This window comes from Podarcis cretensis (genome assembly GCF_951804945.1).
Source record: "Podarcis cretensis genome assembly, chromosome: 1".
NCBI classification, from domain to species: Eukaryota; Metazoa; Chordata; class Lepidosauria; order Squamata; family Lacertidae; genus Podarcis; species Podarcis cretensis.
In genome coordinates, this window is record NC_137170.1 from 44,450,405 (window position 1) to 44,470,297 (window position 19,893).

Genomic DNA, 19,893 nt, shown 5'->3' on the forward strand with positions numbered 1-19,893 from the left:
CATACAGCTGAAGGTTTATCTTCTCCCCCCTTCCCCTCCCTTTTTAACAAGCTGAAATAAAAGCCACATGAAAGGCCTTCTCTGTGCTTGGCTTTAATGAGGGACACGCGACCCAACAATAAGCACACATTGCAATCAGGCCAAGGGGTTTATTGGCACACACCAGCCTGCAGCCAGGATACAATCTGAGCCGGCGCACCGCTCCGAAGAGGGAGGAAGGCGGGCAAGCAGGCAGGCTGCAATGCTCTCCATTCACACCACGGGGGATGTTGCCCTTGGGACAGGGTTGGTACCCAATGCGTGTTCCTCGATGTCACGGAAACTGCACTCTATACAGTTACGATTCTCCTGTTGATGAAAATGACTGCCTCCACCGGTCCTCACCTGAGAGGTGAGAGCAGCTTCCCTCGGTCCAAGGAGAGTCAGCTGGTGGGGTTTGGGGGCGCAAATGGTAGGGCTTTGGGAGCCGCAGGAGCATGGAAGAATATACCAACTTTAGAGCAAAGCCACTTTAATTCGCCTAACTCTGTCCGGAGGCAGCGCAAGGGTTAATACGTCGTCCTGCCCCCTCTCCACTCTTACGCGTCGGGGCTGCAGATAGAAATAGCCACAGGGTTAGGGCACACAGGTGCGCCGGCCTCAGAGCCCTGTGAATCGAAGTGATGTGCCAAACAGCCCGGGGGAAGATGTTTGGAGGGGTGTGGAAATCCGCAGCAAGGTTGGCCTTTCGATTTCTCAAGAACTGGCGTCAGTTCTGGTTTCTTACCTGCTCTCACCTGGGCAGGTAACACTATATGGGCAAACAAGAGTGCGTAGGATGGGGAATCTGTGCGCCCCGAAGTTGTTGGACCCCATCTCCCCTCACCTATAACCATTGACCATGCTGGCTGGGGCTGGTAGGTGTTGGAAAACATCTGGAAAGCCACAAGTCCCCTAGCGCTTTGGACTCCATTCGCCTTCCTTTAGGAAGCATGCAGTGCCTCGTCTTTTCGAGCCCGAATGAGAAGGGTACTCTTTTCACAAGGCAAAATCTTTCCCCGTTGCCTGCCTCCTCCTTCCCCTTTGCGAGGGCTCCGTCTCCGTGGCGAGCGCACTAAATCTCTCAACAGATGCTGGGGCATCTTCATAATCAGCTCGGCTCCTTGGTGGTCAGTGTGGAGCAGCAGCAGCAGCAGCAGCAGCAGGGTATTAATTCTGGATCTGCGGGCTCTCCACCACATTGGGTTCCTTCTTCCAGAAAGATAAGGGGGAGGGATCTCCCGAGCCTGACGGACAGTTTACATAATGAGCTTGCGAGGCCAGGAGGCAACTATATAAACAGCGCGAAGGGAAGCCAGCTTTCCACTCACGGAGCGAGCGCAGGAGCAGCAGCTGAGGTCGGGGAAAGGAACGAGCTGCTGCCGCGCCACGCTCACACGCCCCTCCGCCTCTCTCCTCCGGGCTTGGGAGTTTTATAAACGACGGGATTTAACCCTCCGACCACGCCGATGCTTTAAAAAGCAGCCCCACTGGATTATACCTTCTTCTTCGTCTTGGGGAGTACTTGGAAGGGAAGCCTCTGACCTGCATGCCACGACTTGGGAGAGCCAGGCAGCAGCAGCAGCAGCAGCAACAGCGCATCTTTGGACCACCTGAGGAATACGAGCGAGCCTTGAAAGCTCAGCCCGGGAGGAATTAAGCACATCGTAGCAGGAGGATGGCAGCCTTGCGCCTCGTGGGCTTGACATTGGCTGTCGCGGTGACGCTGCAGGTAATGATGTTGGCACAGCCGTCGGGGGAATATATATATACATTTATATATGTGTGCATGGGGAGTTTTTCATTTTCTTTCTGGAAAGTGTTGGCCCCAAAGGGAACAAGCTCGGGTGTAAGCTCTGCTGTTGTGTGTGTCTCCCCTTTGCGCAGAAGGTCTCGGGCTCGGGCGTCTTCCAGCTGGAGCTGCGGCACTTTGCCAACGGCCAAGGCGCCCTGGCGAGCGGAGAGTCGTGCGGGTCCGGCTGCAGGACCTTCTTCCGCGTGTGCCTGATGCATTACCAGGCGGTGATCTCGCCGGGCGACTGCACCTTCGGCAGCATCGTGACCCCGGTGCTGGGGATCAACTCCTTCGCCATCCGGGAGACCGAGGGCTTCGGCAGCCCCATCAAGTTGCCTTTCAACTTCACGTGGCCGGTGAGAGCTCACCTTCAACAGCCTTGGAAAAGCGGGTCGGGGGTTGAGCCAGGAAGTCGAAATAATAACAATAAAAAAGCAGAGGCCGCCGTGGTTCAGCTGCAGGCTATATAAACAAACCCTGCGCTCGACGTTTTGTTTCCATAACTTGGTGCCATGTAGAAAGCTGCGCTCTAATTGCGGGCGTTGCAAATGCCTGTCGGAATAGAACGGCGAGTTGCTCAAGGCGAGTGAAATGTGCACATTTTGAAGCTGGGGGAAAGTTGCTTTCCACGAAGCTGGGGTGGGAAGGGTCGCCTTGGGGAGGCAGGGAGAGGACATTTCTTCCTGCTGCACCCTGGTCAGAGGCGAGAGACGCCTTTTCCCAGGAGATGAAAGCAGTCCTCCGGAGGAAGCTCCATTTCATCGACTCAGACAAAGTAATGCTATCTGCAATTAGATTAATTGAAATGTATATCTACCGCCAGGTAGAGGTTTTCTGGTTTCACCCGATTGTTTTAAATCTCTGAGGCCGACAGTCCCTTTCCGATCACTTATCACTAGAACTCCCCGCTTGTCTTAGGTTCTGTGCCTTCCTCTCACTCCTCCTTTCCATTCACAGGGAACTTTCTCATTGATCATTGAAGCCTGGCACGCTCCCGAAGGTTACAATCCAGCAGGTGAATATGGCCGTTCCTTTCCTACTCACTAGGGGGCGACAGCTTTTCAAAACTTGCAGCTTTATGCAGAAGCTAGCCTAAAAAAAACAACACAAAATAGCTAAGTCTGCCAGCACAGTTATTAAATAGCTTCCACCTAAGCTACATAAATAAATATTGTTTTTACTTATTGCATGTAAGTTCAGAATATATTTTCGATGCTTGCTTTAATTTGCAAGGCAGAGCTGTTCCCAACATCTTGATGGGTTTTGCTTTGATTTTGTCCCCCTACTTAATCTCCACACAATTGCGTTTCCTCCCGTTTATTTTTGGCGTGGGAAAGAAAGGAGCTCTTTGGTGAGAAAACGGCAAGGCTGCCAAAAAGTCCTGACTGCCTTTTCCTGTATTTTACACCTTTTTCAAATTCCGCCCTTTGGAAAAGGAATAATGGCTTTGGGATGTTTTTCTGACATAGAGGAAAAGGATATTTCAACAGTACAAGAGCTCTTACTTTGAAAGGCTTTCTGTAAAGCTTCTCAGGACCACAGCTAACAATAATGGATACTAAAGGCAAAAGAGAACAGTGCTTTTACACTGGTATCGTGATCCCTGACTCCCTAATTACTGCAGCCCAGTGGTTGAGCCCCAAATGTCTCTATATACTCCTGGCTTATTAATATTTTAATCAACATTATTTGGCACACTACTTGGGCTGAATAATGCAATTTTCTTCTTCAGTTTAATTTCAGTGGTAACATGTTGTCACAAATGCCTTTTGAGGGCCAGGTTGATTCTCCTTATTTGGCATTATTAGGATTTCTTACCTTCAATCCCGCCCCCTAAAACAAAATCCTTCACTGTTTTTAATTATATTGAGCATGTTGCAATGAGCATTGCTACTTAAAAAAATATGAGGGCACCAGCTGATGAAATCTATTGCACAGAGTCTGGACTTGTATGTTGGGGCTAGAAGATTGATGCTAGACGCCATCGCTAATTACGGTGACACTGGAGAGGAAGCACAAGCTGGCGTGTAATGTGAGAATGTTTTAATAAGGGCATAGTGTGTGGGAGCGCTGTGCATGTTAGCATGGGCCAGAAGGACGCTGTGTGGGAATTCTTCCTTGTTGTGAACAGCCAAGGCACATCAGACGAGAGGAGCAGTTAAGTGCCCAGTGTGCTTTATCATAAGGGATGAACTGTGAGCAGAGTTACCACCTGTACCCAGCAGAGCCTCTGTGCCTGAAACAACTGTATTGCAAGGCAGAACTTCAGCAGGTGTAGCATGTCTCCACAGGGAGAATGCCAGGATGGAAAATATTTTACATGGTGGATTTCTGCTTATTATACAGCCATTAAACGGATGCACTGCCACCCCACCCGCTGGGGGGAAAGTGGCAACTAACCTGTGAGGATGCAGTACCACACTATGGGATGGGTTCTGTAAAACAAGAGTGCAAATAGTCCTTTGGGATGTGAGAGAGGATGCAGAGGTGGCATGCAAAGGTTAAAGTATAACAGATGGACTCAAGCTAGAGGACTGTGTGAGATAGGGTGGTGACTGTCAGTGCAAATCTTTTTATTATATTTTAAAGAGATGTGCTTCTGCATGCAATCCAAAACCTTATCACCTGCCTCTATGCTGTTTATTCCCCCCTTTAAGTGGTGAGTGAGTGGCACTCTGCACGTGCCCAGGGGCATTTCTTCACGCATTACAGATTCCGCAGTTGAGTCTGGCGCAAACCAAAGACCTTGTTGGCACAGGGGCCTTGGATGTGGCTAGAAAGGGAGACGGGGTTCGGGGAAAGTATCCTGTTTCTCCCTCAAGCCCTAACCTAGCTTGTGTCCTTCCCGCCGCAGCAGGATCCCAGCCCCCTGCCCGGAAGTGGCTCATCAGCCAGATGGCGATCCGGCGCTCGCTGGCCGTGGGCGAGGCGTGGCTGCCGGACCAGCAGAGCCACGAGTGGGCCCGCCTGAACTTCTCCTACCGCGTGGTGTGCAACGAGCACTACTACGGCGACAACTGCTCCCGCCTCTGCAAGGACCGCGACGACCTCTTCGGCCACTACGTCTGCAAAGCCGACGGCACCATGGCCTGCCTGCCCGACTGGACGGGGGACTACTGCACCGACGGTGAGCGAGGTCGCCCCTCCCGCGCCCCCCCCCCCCCCAGTTGGCGCGCAAACTGCGCCTCGAGGGCAGGGAAAGGCGCGACAGCTCCCCCTACCGGTCGCGGGCGCCAACAGCTGGCGGAGGGGAGGCAAAGAAAGCAAAGCAACCCCGATTCCCTCCCTAGGGGGACACTGCGCGTGCGCGAGCCCTTAGAGGTCGGCGGAGGGGTTGAAAGGGTCGGGCGAGAGGGCTGAGGGGATTCGGGAAAAGGAACCTGCGAGGGTCGAGGCAGAGAGAGGGATGGAGACGGGGTTTTGTTTAAACTCATAGGCAGGACGGAACGCGGATGCCTTGCTGTGTCCTTCCAGTTCCAACTGAGAACCAGAAATGTCCCTAGAAGTATCACTGGCCTCCCAACCCCATTATGAGCGCTTCATAGTTATAACATGGACAGTTATAATATGAGGAAACGGGCGCCAGCGAAAAGGCTTATCTGGAACGGGCCGAATAAGTTCCTTCTTAAAGCATGAAAATAGTATATATATTTTTTACAAAAAACACCCACTGCCATATATCCGAGACCAGTTTCTCCTCTCCATCCCTCGAAGTGTATGCACAGAGTTTACAAATGGTTCTCCTAAATTCAGTCTTCAAATGACCGAGCTGCACTACTGGAGATCAGTTCTTTGATGCAATTGTCTTTGGAATTAATTAATTAATTAATTAATTCTAATTAATACACACAAATGTGATTTGAAAGTTTCTGTAAGGCTGCAGCCAGGCATTGGTTTTACTGATTCGCATTACTTACTCTCTGGGACCATTTCTTACATTTAGAAGGCCTTTGGCAATTTCCTAGGCTCCATATATTCTGTTGTGCTACCATTTATGGTGGCTGCAGGTGTGCCCATTTTGATTAAAGGTAAAGGTAAAGGTACCCCTGCCCGTACGGGCCAGTCTTGACAGACTCTGGGGTTGTGCGCCCATCTCACTTAAGAGGCCAGGGGCCAGCGCTGTCCGGAGACACTTCCGGGTCACGTGGCCAGCGTGACATCGCTGCTCTGGCGAGCCAGAGCCGCACACGGAAACGCCGTTTACCTTCCCGCTGGTAAGCGGTCCCTATTTATCTACTTGCACCCGGAGGTGCTTTCGAACTGCTAGGTTCGCAGGCGCTGGGACCGAGCAGCGGGAGCGCACCCCGCCGCAGGGATTCGAACCGCCGAGCTTTCGATCGGCAAGTCCTAGGCACTGAGGCTTTAACCCACAGCGCCACCTGCGTCCATTTTGATTACAGACCTCCAACTCTAAGCAAGTCAGTAGAGCAAAAATGCCACTCCATTCATTTGTCTGGGTGAGGTAGTGTATGTGCAATAATGGAAATGAATGGGAACCACAGTTGTCTCCACCCCCATTCCCTTGGTATTAAAGAATCGGGGGAATGTACCGTAGCTCCCTCATAAATGGTTCCTTTTCTTATTGCACCTGCTCCTGGGGCCACCACACCATTTTCTGCATCTGTGCTTCACATCATTTCCACTCCCCGCTTTGCAACTACTTTCAGTCAGCCAGCTTTAGATGGTGACTGCATCAAATGTCCCCAGTATCTTAGCTTAATGTTCTAGATAACAAGAATTGTAAAAGGTATTCTCAAGTCTAATTTTACATTTCAAAACACTTCCAGTTGCCAGAGCAGCTTCTTAGTGAATTTCATACTGGCATTTTAACTATGGGTTCAGGTACATCTAAGAAGTTTAGAGGGTTTTTTTATTGCTAAAGTTGTGTGTATATCTCACAGCTATCATCAAAACTGATGGCAGTGCAGCTGTAGGAATTCTAAAAATCCAGCCACTTCTTGTTTTCATTGGTCTTAGGGAACCAAGTCAATATTTGTTGACAAAACAAAACAAAAAAAACTCCTGGCCTAAAGGAAATTTCTTTAAGAACGGTGCTGGTGCTACAGATTTCTTCTAGTTCTCTGCCTTTAAAAAGCAAATCAAATGTTGAATTCAAAATAATGCATGTAAATTACACTTGTTTTATACATAAAATTGTACATGTTTCCACTTCACATTGATTTACATAATTTTGAGCATGGCATAGAATCTTTGGAACAGAATTTGAATTTTTGTTTAGTGCAAAATACAACTGTAAGCAATTGTGGGCCATTCACTCCCTGCCTCTGGGACAGTCACTGCTTCTCAGGATTGTCAATGAGAAAACATGTTGACCATGTTTGCACATCATAATAAACCAGAGTTAATGGTTTACTGGACTCTTTTGGTGCTCCCTGCCAGCGTGCAAGAGGAAACAAAATATTACCCTAGCTTAGCATTATACCCAACCAGGGACCAGGATTTGTTTTGCTGAAACCATGGTCATTAGTTTGGGGGCATGAAATAAGCCACAATCCCTGATTCAAGCATAATGCTAAGCCAGGGATCGTGGCTTGTTGCCAGATCAGCAGCCCAGATCAGTGTTTACAGTAAACAGTTAACTAATATTTACTGTGATGTGCAAACTAGGCTGCTGTCTTGAGCTTGTTGGATACAGATACAATAATAAATACTTTGAAATGCATTTTTGAAAGTATTAACTCAAACTTTTTTTCCCCCAATGAAACAGCTATCTGTCTAGAAGGGTGTTCAGAGAAAAATGGATTTTGCAGAAAGCCAAGAGAGTGCATGTAAGTAGTTGCTGGATTAGATCTCAATGTGATTAACAGTATGAGTCCCACTTCTCTCCCTTCTCCCTTTACTCATTTCAGTGGTCATCACTGATAAAATCCCCTTTGACTTCAAGTAAGCTCAAAGTATTGTAACAGTTAATTCAGACATTTCAATTGTTTCTTTTCAGCTGTCGTAGTGGTTGGAAAGGCCGTTACTGTAATGAATGTATCCCTCATGTGGGTTGTCGCCATGGGACCTGTACAAAACCAGGAAAGTGCATATGCGATGAAGGCTGGGGAGGCCTTTTTTGTGATCAAGGTTAGTTGATGTAGTTATAACAAAAATGCATTAATTTTAATGTGAGTGGTTTTTTCTTGCTGATAAATTTCTTATGGAGAAATTTAACATTTTAGGTTGCTGAAGAAGTCTAATAGACTTTGAATCTGATAGTCTTGGATGATTGTGGCCAAACGTCAACATTTCTCTTAAATTCTTCTCTTTCTGTAAAAGTGGTATATGTTTACAGGAACATTCAAAAGTATTCGCACATATTTTTCTTTTAAGTATATATACTGCACATTTAGTCTTGCCTCTTGTCCCTTATAAAAACTGTATATTTAGTGATCTATCATATACAGTACTTAACTGAGGCAGTTTTCTAAACATATGGTATCACAAGCAAACAGAATCTGGCTCTTCCTTATTTTTACTCATGGGAATATTCTTATATGACAAATGCGGAATTTAAAATAAATGGAAATTGGGGAAAATCTCCAGATTCTGTTTCAAGGGACAGGCTTGACCATGCATCTGACATGTTTGCATGATCTCTGATGTAATCTCAGTTGAATAACTATGGTTCTCCAAAGTCATATCTGCACTTTAAACTGGGGTTACAAGTTCTTTTGCTACAATGGAATCCTTATAGGGAATATAAAGGTAAAGGTAAAGGTACCCCTGCCCGTTCGGGCCAGTCTTGCCAGACTCTAGGGTTGTGCGCTCATCTCACTCTAGAGGCCGGGAGCCAGCGCTGTCCGCAGACACTTCCGGGTCACGTGGCCAGCGTGACAAGCTGCATCTGGCGAGCCAGCGCAGCACACGGGACGCCGTTTACCTTCCCGCTGGTAAGCGGTCCCTATTTATCTACTTGCACCAGGAGGTGCTTTTGAACTGCTAGGTTGGCAGGCGCTGGGACCGAACAACGGGAGTGCACCCCGCTGCGGGAATTCGAACCGCCGACCATGCGATCGGCAAGTCCTAGGCGCTGAGGTTTTACCCACAGCGCCACCCGCATCCCGAATAGGGAATATGCAGACATGCAATTATTAAATTTATTAACCACATAGATGGTCAATATATTTCAAGGTAGTTATACCACCTATGTATGATTGAACATCCTAAGAAACATTTCTTGTAGAAGAAACTTTGTCTAGAGAAAGCCTACCTAATGAGAATGTTGGAAATGTATAAACTTAACTAGGATCTTTTTCAACTTGATAAATGCACATTTAAATCCCTTTATTGCTAATAGCTTTAGGCACCTACAAAGACAAGTATTGGCTCCAAATGCAGTACACTTATCAGCCCACCCAGATTCAAAGCAAAATCATTCTTATAGCCCTAAGGATGCATATATACAGTAGTTATTGCAGGATATGGCCTATCTGTTTAAGGGTATTTTAATTGGCCTAGCAGGTGAAATGCTGATTGATCATCTATCATTAAGTAAAGTATGCCATCTTATCTTGGTTATATTCATGATACTAAAAGATAATAATAATAATAATAATAATAATAATAATAATTTATTATTTGTACCCCGCCCATCTGGCTGGGTTTCCCCAGCCACTCTGGGCGGCTTCCAGCAAAGATGAAAAATACACTAGAATGTCACATATTAAAAACTTCCCTGAACAGGGCTGCCTTCAGATGTCGTCTGAATGTCAGGTAGTTGTTTATCGCTTAGACATCTGATGGGAGGGCGTTCCACAGGGCTGGCGCCACTACCGAGAAGGCCCTCTGCCTGGTTCCCTGTAGCTTGGCCTCTCGCAGTGAGGGAACCACCAGAAGGCCCTCAGAGCTGGACCTCAGTGTCCAGGCAGAACATAGTAAGCTCCTAAGTCCATTTCCTTCCATGTCGTTTTGATATACCAGGTTATGAACAAAAGTGAGGGCCACCACTTTGTTTTTTGTTTTATTGTATATGGAAAGGTTTTAAACATTATTCATTGTGGCAATGAGAACTACATTGTGGGGAAAGTACTGAGCTTATGCACCCCCAGGATAAGTTTATTTTAGGCATTCCTAAAAGTCCTCCTGGCTGGGGACACAAATTTCCATTGATTCTATTGAACAATAAATTGAAGGTGTTTTGGTCAATGTCTCTGTTCTGCTACTTCTAGTGCCTCATCTTTTTTGTTCTTTGTTCAAACGTAACTATCTCATTGTCATGTTTCTGTCCTTGCAGATCTGAACTACTGCACCCATCACAGACCCTGCAAGAATGGGGCCACCTGCATGAACACTGGCCAGGGAAGTTATACATGTTCCTGCAAAGAGGGTTTTACTGGTGTTGACTGTGAACGGAATATCAGCGAATGTGACAGTAACCCCTGCAAGAATGGAGGCAGTTGCACAGTAAGAACTAATTATATGTTGGGAATTTATTTGTGAAAAGAGAAAAAGCAGCTTTCCATATTTATATCTTGTCCTTCCACTGATGACTTTGGGGTAGTATGCATGAATGTTCACAATACCCCTGTTTGACCAGTAAAGAGGAGGGACTGATTGACTGGTTACAGGTCTGGGGAAGGAGGGTGTACATTGTTAAAATACAGTACAAACAATAAAAGCAACACATTACAGCAGAAATAAAACAAGAAAACCATCCACAGGCAGATCTTTAAAATTTAAATCAAAAATATCAAAACTATTAAAAGTCCCTAAAAAGCCTGGGAGAATTTTAAAATAGCCTTTGCCTGACACTGAAGGGAATACAGAATATGCTCCAAGTGAGCCTCCCTAGGGAGAACATTCCAGAACCAGGATGCTGTTCCTGTGAAGGCCCTTCCTCCTAGCAGCCTCTTGCTATTTTGAGGGCCTCTGATGAAGATTTCAAGGTAGATAGTTGGTGGATACCATCTTGGAGACTCTTCCTGGCCACTGGGGAAGGAGAAGTTAGCAGGCACTGCGGCATCGGCAAAAAGGTGGGGGTAGCGCTGGTGCAGACATGGTGGCACCCCCAGCTATGGCACAGAGGGGCCCTGAAGCTCACATAGGGCTTGCACACATACAAAAGCAAAAATATTACTGATCCCCCTGCATAGTCCTGGCCTTCAGTACTATATAAAGCACATCTATCTGTTTCACGTACCTTCTTTTAGCTACACAGTTATACTGCAAGTAGTATTTTCAGTCTGTCTTACTTCACTTTGGTAGTGTCTGAGTATGTACAGTCCATAGCAGGTTAATAAGTCTTATTCCCTCAGTGCTCTTTTTAGTAACCATCAATAGTTGAGAAGTACATTGTTGGTATGAACTTGTCTCGTTGTAGTGGTATCACTTAATTTATAGTGTGCATTTACTTTTTCATCTGCAAGACCCTTTAGTTGTGTTTTAGCCCTGCTTGGTCCCCAAGTTACTACTTACCTGGAGACCCAATCTGATTCCATTTTAATTTAATTTGTTTTGGGTGCATCTGCTTTCACATCTCTGAAAGTTTATGTCCCTTTGAAATATGGACAGGAAATGTAACTGAAAGCAACTAGTTTGAAGGAGCTAAATTTTATATATTCCTTATTTCTCTCCCCCCCCCCACAGGATTTAGGGAAATACTACAAATGCACATGTCCCCCAGGATACGATGGTGTTAATTGTGAGCACAGTGCCTTGACTTGTGTTGATTCTCCGTGTTTTAATGGTGGCACATGCCTCGAAAGAGAAGGAGGAACCAGCTATGCTTGTATTTGTCCTATGGGCTTTACAGGATCCAACTGCGAAAAGAAAGAAGACAGGTGTACCAACAACCCCTGTTCTAATGGTAAGTCCTTTCACCAGAGGAGTTTCATCTTTGGGGACAGACAATAATGAAACTTTAATCTGATTCTGTGTTCCTCCCTTGATCTGTCAGTTTTCTTTTCCTATTATAAGGTATACTTTGTACGGTATATTTTCTACTTACTTGTGAGGTTTATATTGCATGTTACGTGGAGTTGCATATTTTTCTCTCCACATTTTTTTAAAAAGGATCAGCTTGGGCCAAGTGGAGGGGGAAAGAGTCTCCTTAACCCTTTCCCTCCAGTAATTCTTTCCCCCCAGCTCAAAATAACTCTTCCCAAGTTGCTCTTTAACTCACAGGGTGGAGGAGTAGCTTGCAATGCTGTTTATTTATATACATGACCACTTTGTAAGACTATAGTATAGGGGTTCCCAAATAGGTCTGTAGACCACTAGTGGTCCACAAATGTTATTCAGGTGGAACAGTGTGTCTGTAAAAATAGAATTCAAAATAATACAGCATCTAGCGTAGTGCATTCTAATTGCTACAACTGACAGAAAAATCCATAAGTGCCTCCAAGACCCTCTGCAATTTTCATGAGGTCCATTGGTGGATTTTGGAAGCGACTGATGGACCATCTGACACCTATTTTTGGTTTTCTAAATCTTAGTTCTGTACTGTATCTTTTCTTCTTGCTTTTCTGCAATCTTAGCTGTCACTGGACCTTCTTGTCATCTACATTCCCTCATTTCTGCACCTTCTGTGTCTAGAAAAGTCTCCTTGTGCATCAAGTCAATATTTCCCAATTGATATCTTTTCCCACAACATTTCCCACACACATTCTGTGATGCCTGCTACTTGCTTATGTCCTCCTACTTCATTCTTGATGATTCTGTATCAGGTTATGTCTTCTCCTCAGCTTTGCCCTGTTGGCTGTACTACTACAGGGTGAGTCTTTTAAAAGAGGCCCCGTGGAACATGTGTACTCTGTATCCACAGGGCCTCTTTTAATGGACTCACCCTGTATATTCTAGTGCCTGGGGTAGTCTTGGTCTTTGCTTCTGTGTTCAGTGCAACACACAGCACTCGTTAAATAATAATTAAAAATACATTCCTAATCAACCTTTTTTTTTTTTTTTTTTTTACTGCGCTCTTCTCTACAGGTGGGCAATGCTTTGTTTTGGGCCAGCAACACGTGTGTCGCTGTCGTCCTGGTTTCTCCGGTCAGAAATGTGAGATAAACATCAGCAAGTGTTCCAGAAATCCATGCGCCAATGGAGGATCTTGTCATGACCTTGTGACTACACATGATTATACATGTACTTGCTTGCCAGGCTACGCTGGCAAAAACTGTGAAACCAGAACTAGAGATGAGTGTGCCTCTGAGCCCTGCCAGAATGGGGGAACATGCTATGTTGGGCTTTATCCTACTTCTTTTGCTTGTCACTGCCCTTCTGGCTTCATGGGCAGCCATTGTGAATTTCCAGTGCGTTCAGTTTCAGAGCCTCCTAAACAGGTTCCTTGGGTGGCCATATCCATGGGAGTCGGGCTAGTGGCTCTTCTCATTTTGTGCTGCATGATAGCTATAGTTATCCGGCAGATGCAGAGACAGCCAGAACAGAATTCAGAAGCCATGAACAACCTGTCTGACTCTCAGAAGGAAAATCTCATCCCAGCCTCTCAACTTAAAAACACCAATAAAAACAAAGACCTTGAAGTAGACTGCGTGCTGGAGAAATCAAACTACAAACTTAAGAATCACACATTGGATTATAACCTGATGAAGGAACTGACGAGTAGAGGGGCTCAGGAAGACAAATATCATAAAAGTGAAAAATGTATAGGAGAGAAATCACCTTTCTGGTTACGCAGGTATGAACACCTTCTAAAGATCTAATTTCTCTGCATTTGTGAACAAGGAAGCCTATGTAGTGCAAAGAACAGGAGTAGGGCACAACTCATAAATGTGTTAGATTCTGAAAAGCATGGAAAGTGGATAGCTCTGACATTTTAAATCTCATGCAGAGTACACTTCGCTCACAGCAACAGAGGAGTGTTGACAGTCTATCAGGTTTTGGAAGTAGTTTACCTTCCTTAAAACTTAAATGAAATACCAGTAACATTATGGTAAATGCCTTGGCATGACCCATCTTATGGCCAGGTTGCAGTCCACTGATTCAAGGCCAATCCTGTAGCTAGATAGGTGGTGGGACTACGTTGTAACAGATTCCAAGAAATCATTATCTGAGGGCTCGAAAGCAACTAATGTTTGTTCTTTAGTTTATTTTTGGCTTATTGCTCATCGTCAGTTTAAAGCAAACAATTCATGGTCTGGGATTGAATGATGTGATAAGTCATACTATGGCTTGTTTGAGCTACATGGGGCAAGTAGGGAGAAGCCATACAAGGGGTCTACGCAGCAGAGGCACACTCACAATTCAACCATGGTTTAAGACAAACTGTGAGGCAGGGCTGCATGCGTTTGTTCCTGTCAAAGTTGTTTACTTCACAAAAACACCTCTACCCAGATCCCTTTTGAACTGCTCACCTAATTTAATTGGTCTTGTGAATGTGAGGAAATGCAGAGAGCCAAAAAGAAAGTGCAGCCAAGTAGTTCCAAATTCTATCTTTTAATGCAGACTTACAGCCTTTACATAAAATATTTAAAATTTTGTTCATCTACTGCACCTAGTAAGTCAAGCTGATTTACTTGGTTCAATAAAACACAATGAATGCTACTTGAAACCAGGCTACTCCCCATATGCAAGTTTCAGCCTGGTCATAGTTATTTGGTCATAGAAGACTGAGGCTGTCATTGGATGGAAACACGAATTTTTCAATATTTGCTGTCATTCATGGCCTAAGCTACTGTAAAAGATCCTTTTTTCAGTTTTAACACATGAAACGAGAAAATTTTGCTTAGAAATTTTATCATGGTTTTTTGTTTTCAACAGTGAAAAGCCAGAATGTAGAATATCAGCTATATGCTCTCCAAGGGATTCCATGTACCAATCTGTCTTTGTGATAGCAGAGGAGCGAAATGAGTGTGTTATAGCCACAGAGGTATGTATGTTGCCTACATAGATTTTAATTTTTGTTGCCATCCGCTTGTCTCAAGAGACAGCGGAAGAGTGCGCCATTGGGGCTAAAGTCAAACTATTGGAGTGTTACAGCGTCCACTGTTTTAATTACTTAAACATTTCTATATTGCCTTTAGCTCCAAAAAGAGCTCTGAAAGCAGTTTATAGCAATAAATATCAATACAAACAAAAATGACATTCAAAACAAAAATTAAACGGAGATAACAACACATATTAAAAGAGGAAAAATGTCTTGACCACCTACCTGACAATAAAGAAGGGGCCAGTGTATTCTTCCTTGGGTGGCAGTTCCACAGTCGGAGTGCCATCACCGAAAAGGCCCTGCCTTGGCTGCAGAACATAGAGCAAAGCCCTGGAAGATAGCCACAACTGACAAGCAGGTTTATGCAGAGACGGATGATCCTTCAGCTATCCTGCTCCCAAGCTATATTTGTCACCAATAGTCATTAATTTATAGAGCTAAGGTCTCATTTTTTTGTAATAAAAATCTGAAAAGATAGCAATGTAGTTTAAGACTTTCAGGCATCATTTGCATACATCTGGCAAGTAGTGGGTAGTAATGGAACTACCCTATTTCTAGTGTTGCTCCAAATCATTCCTGCAAACAATACTTAAGAAAATAGAGAAATGAATGGGTTAGTTTCTTCAGGGTTTTTTTGTTTTGTTTTTAAGGTCTGAATCCCAGAGTAAAGACATTGGCTTAAGCTCTTACTTCTGAAACCAGAATTCTGCATTCTCTAGCACCCCACAACTCCTGAAAACCTGTTTCAAAAAGTCATGGAATGTGGAGCAAAGGGCTACAACAGAAAGGGGATATTGATAAAATTCATGCCAGTCCCCTTGCCCTCACTTGACAGCATCAGGCCAATTATCCTGCTCCCATCTGGTGGCCCCACTGCTCCACAAAGCTCTGCTGCTACTGCTGGGGAATTTGGATTGCAACTTTAATCTGTATTTTGAATAGCACTGCCTGTTTCTAATTTCTCCCCCTCCCATTTGTTTATAAACAGGTATAAGAATGAAGGTCGCTCTGTTTGCACCTCAGTGTTGGAGATGCCACAAGGTGGACATTCCTGCTAATTGTTTACAATTCACAATTGGATTGGACTTGGATTTTTTTAATTATATGCAATTTGCTGCTCTCAGGAGGAGGAGAGGATGGAAGTGGGTGAACTGGACAGACTGTGAATTTAAAGATGCAATAGACCTTTTGCCCCCCCCCCCCTTGTTCCCTTATTTTGAAGTCTGATAGGAGGAATATAATTGACTACAGGGAGGGGAGAGGCAGTGATGGTGTCTTTTACTAGCCTTTGAAATTACTTTGCTGCCAGTTGCTCGTGGACAGTTGTGTGACTTTCCAAAACTTCAATCTTGGAAGGTGCCCGTTGGTGCAAAAGGCACTCTGCCATCACAGAATAAACCAGCAATACTGTGAGAAGAATGAATGAAGAAACATGTTTTTCTATGCATATAATGGATACAGAATAAATGAGCTCACCATTTTTTTCTGGATTTGAAAGTGCCTGAAGTGTGTTTAAGAATCTAGAGAGCCCAAATCAAGACATAACTGCCTTTTCCCCCTGCAGTACCCAAACAGTATTGGCAAGGAGTTACTACCAGTACCTCCTGTTGCTTCTCTATTTTACATCCCTTTCCCCCTTCCATGTGTTCCAAACAATGTAAGGGGAGATGGATAATGAGCTGGCATTTCATCTCCTAGGATGATGCTTTGGTGAACTGAGCAGTGAATTGGGATTTGCTCCTATTTCTGAATGACAGAAACATCCATGGACTTAAACAGCAGAGGAGAATCCTGCCGCTGCTGCCTCCTCAGTATGAGGAAACTTAATCCCAGTGCTCGCTGAAAGCCTTACAAGTGCGTTTAAAATCAATCAGCTGTTTTCATGCCCTTTGCACTACTAGTCACCATGAATAGAAGTGTGTTTCTTCTTCATATGCATTAGGTAGGATTTGGAATTTTGTGTTGGATATCTGAATCTGGTGCCACCACCTCAATTGCAAATAACCTCCAAGTCTAAACTTGTGGGTCTTTTACAGCCAGGGAAGTGTTTATGAGCCCTGAAGTTTTATTCCTTGCTGCAGAACAACCACCACTATCTACAGCTCTGCTGGACTAAGAAAGACTAAGCTACAAGGGGGACTTATGGAGGGATATCTGTAGGTGAAATCATAAATTTCTTGGTTTGTCCTGCTTCTTCATTCCTTCACACTGCTACAAGGAAAGGAGTAATCTTACGTTTTTTAGTCCAAAGGAGCAGTTCTGAACTGGAAAACTCAGTGCACTCTCATACATTTACAGCAATAATAATAGAAATTTCAGATAGGAAGTGCTGTGATGTTTGTAGTGATAAACATGTACTGTGGGAAAGGGAATATGGCGGAAGCAGAGAGAGGAAGCAAATTTTCATTCAAGGAAGTTGGGATTGTGCTTTCTGTGGTGGAAGAGCAATGTTCCTGACCTTGTAAATCCCAGCATCAGTTTTGTTCACCTCCAGCCTTGAATTGTGCAAGCAAGATTTTGCTCAGAATGTTCACTACTGACCTTTTGGTCTGACCATTCAAGACCGTTATGAAAATGACCTTCAGAAATCAATAATATGGTTTATACTAGTGTCTGTTTGTAGTTATGTTAAAACATAGTATTTCAATAATTTAAAAAGAAAATCAGAAGCACTGAACTTTCTACATTTTGTAACATTATTTTGTATATAATGTATATTTATAATCAAAAACAGAAGTGTAAATATGTTTATTACTTATCATGTTATGTTTTTATGTGATGACAAAGTTTGAATTTTATTTTTTTTTTCAAATAATGAAAATACTTTCCTGCTACTGCAAAGTTTGGTGTGGTTTCTCATTTTATGACTTGAGTTTCATGATCTTCCAAAGTTTACAGGAAATCTCTTTGTCATAGAGGCTGAGTTCTAACAGGTCCTGTAGTAATATAAATTTGTTGCTTGGCATTACATAATATGTGCAAAGTTCACAAAGTTTCTGGTGAATGAATTCAGTTTATTTTTTTAGTTGATAAGCTGCTTTGATGTAAGAATTCTTACATTTTTAATCTAGAAGTGTAATAAAGCCAAGCTTTTTACATAGTCCTTAGAATAAGGCCAAAACCCTGGCCTATATTAGTTCTTACACAACAATAGAAATTACATCTGTTGTTCATTCTGGAAAAGGATTCGGGAATAAATAAACTCACTTTTCAACTTTATATTCTATTAACAAGTGACAAAGTTCCTTTGCTGGCTTCCTACCTTTCTCTAACAGAGTTCAGGATGTATCAGAGCAGCTGTCTATTCCAAAATGCTTTAAACAGGATGCAAAGTAAATATGATAAAATGTGTGAGAGAAAACAGAAATTAGAAACTGCATGTAAGACGCATAGCTAATTGAATTATTTTCAGTGTTAGGTCACAGCATTGTTTATTACAGATCCAGGCACGCTTCCAGATTTCTGCTTCCCCAAATAATAATGTATTTAATTATTAAATTTGTATATTTCCTCCCAAAAGAGCGCAGGGCAGGGCAACATCAGTGATAAAACAATACAGTGGAAACATCTTCAAAAGATCTAAAAACCTGTAAAACAATAACATACCGTACTTCCACAGCTAATAATGTCAAGGTTACTAGGAAAAGTGTTCTTCACCCATCAGGTGCCTGGCTAAACAGGATTGTTTTAAAATTCCTTCTGAAATAGATGCACCTCAGCAGAGAGGGCATTCCCCAAATGGGAACTGCCATGAGAAGGCCCTATCATGGGTCAGCGTCAACCAAGCAGCACCCTAAACCTTCCACATAAACGGCTTCGGTCCAGTATACCTGAAGTAGCGTCTCCACCCCCATCATTCAGCCCGGACACTGAGGTCCAGCACCAAGGGCCTTCTGCCTGGTTCGCTCACTGTGAGAAGCCAAGTTACAGGAAACCAGGCAGAGGGCCTTCTCAGTAGTGGTACCCGCCCTGTGGAACACCCTCCTCCCAGATGTCAAAGAGAAGAACAACTACCAGACTTTTAGAAGACATCTGAAGGCAGCCCTCTTTAGGGAAGCTTTTAATATTTAACAGACTACTGTATTTTAATACTTTGTTGGAAGCCACCCAGAGTGGCTGGGGAAACCCAGCCAGATGGGCGGGGCATAAATAAATTATTATTATTACAGGGCTGCCTCTACTGCTTATAGGACTTGATAATCATGCCTTGGCAGAAATGGCAGGGGAAAGTGCCCTGGGGTTTAATGCTGCTGCTGGTGGTGGTTTTAGCTCCCCGTTTCTGGATGTTTCTCAGTAGTAGTAAATAATATAGCACGATCGTCTTCACGCCGATCATGAGTGGCAAAGGCACTGTTAACTTGTTACTCATAAAAATCTCAGGATGTTGGCTAATTAGTGATAGGTTTACTACAGTTATTACTGCCCTTAAAGTAAGACAAATGTTAAGCATTATCTACCTGAGCTGCAGCTCAGTTATGCTGTGGTACTTGAATTGAAGCCCATGAAGCCAATGGAATGGAATGAGTTTAAATCCAAGTATTTTGTGATGTGGGTTGCTGTGCATTGTCTCTTCTCAAACAAAATCTCTCTTCAAAACAACTTGAAATTGCAAACCCAGAGGGTGGAGTTCAACGTCACACTATTAACAAACATTCTCTCTGTGTAAGCATATCAGCTGGCGAAATGGAGTGATCCTCCCCCTGTGTGTTGCTCTGGGGTTCTCCTGACCCCCCCCCACACACACACCAGAGAAGGGGTGGCGAGGGTGGCAGGATTAAGGTTAGGGCTGTCCTCCGATGGGGTTCATTAGGTGAATCCTGCCTATAATTCATAACACATCATTAAACAAGTCATAACAACTATTAATGAGCAGTCCTTATTTTGCCCTTATTTTTAATGATACAGTTTTGTTTACCTTCTTAAAAACTCCGTTTGCCTCTTTTATTCTTTGCTTAGTAAAATCAGTCGAAAATCCTAATCAGTCTCCTTGACTACCATTTGAGGCAAACAATAATAAAGATGGGAGAAGCGAAAAGATCCCTCCCATCCCCAAACACTCACCCTGCAGAGCAAATTATGAAAAACAAGCCATTGACAAAAAGCAGAGCAGATGCTGCTGATTTGCAGCCCTTGCTTGGCAATGTGAAATAAACCCAACAGATGCTTCTCTTAATTGAACGCACGGATT

At 44.1% G+C, this 19,893-nt stretch overlaps 1 protein-coding gene across 2 annotated transcripts; it reads left to right on the forward strand.

The window, feature by feature from the left end:
- The first annotated feature begins 177 nt into the window (after positions 1 to 177).
- DLL4 (delta like canonical Notch ligand 4) lies at positions 178 to 17,539 on the forward strand. Of its 2 annotated transcripts, none has more exons than XM_079964657.1 (11): positions 178 to 1,750; positions 1,906 to 2,169; positions 2,771 to 2,828; positions 4,668 to 4,940; positions 7,542 to 7,602; positions 7,773 to 7,903; positions 10,053 to 10,222; positions 11,405 to 11,624; positions 12,746 to 13,454; positions 14,537 to 14,645; positions 15,694 to 17,539. In XM_079964657.1, the coding sequence occupies exons 1-11, from the start codon at positions 1,697 to 1,699 to the stop codon at positions 15,697 to 15,699; spliced, it is 2,055 nt and encodes a 684-aa protein (XP_079820783.1). In that variant the 5' UTR covers positions 178 to 1,696; the 3' UTR covers positions 15,700 to 17,539. The 2 variants fall into 2 exon arrangements, with proteins under 2 accessions (XP_079820783.1, XP_079820784.1); XM_079964658.1 differs by having other exon boundaries at positions 179 to 1,750; positions 4,671 to 4,940.
- Positions 17,540 to 19,893: the final 2,354 nt, after the last annotated feature.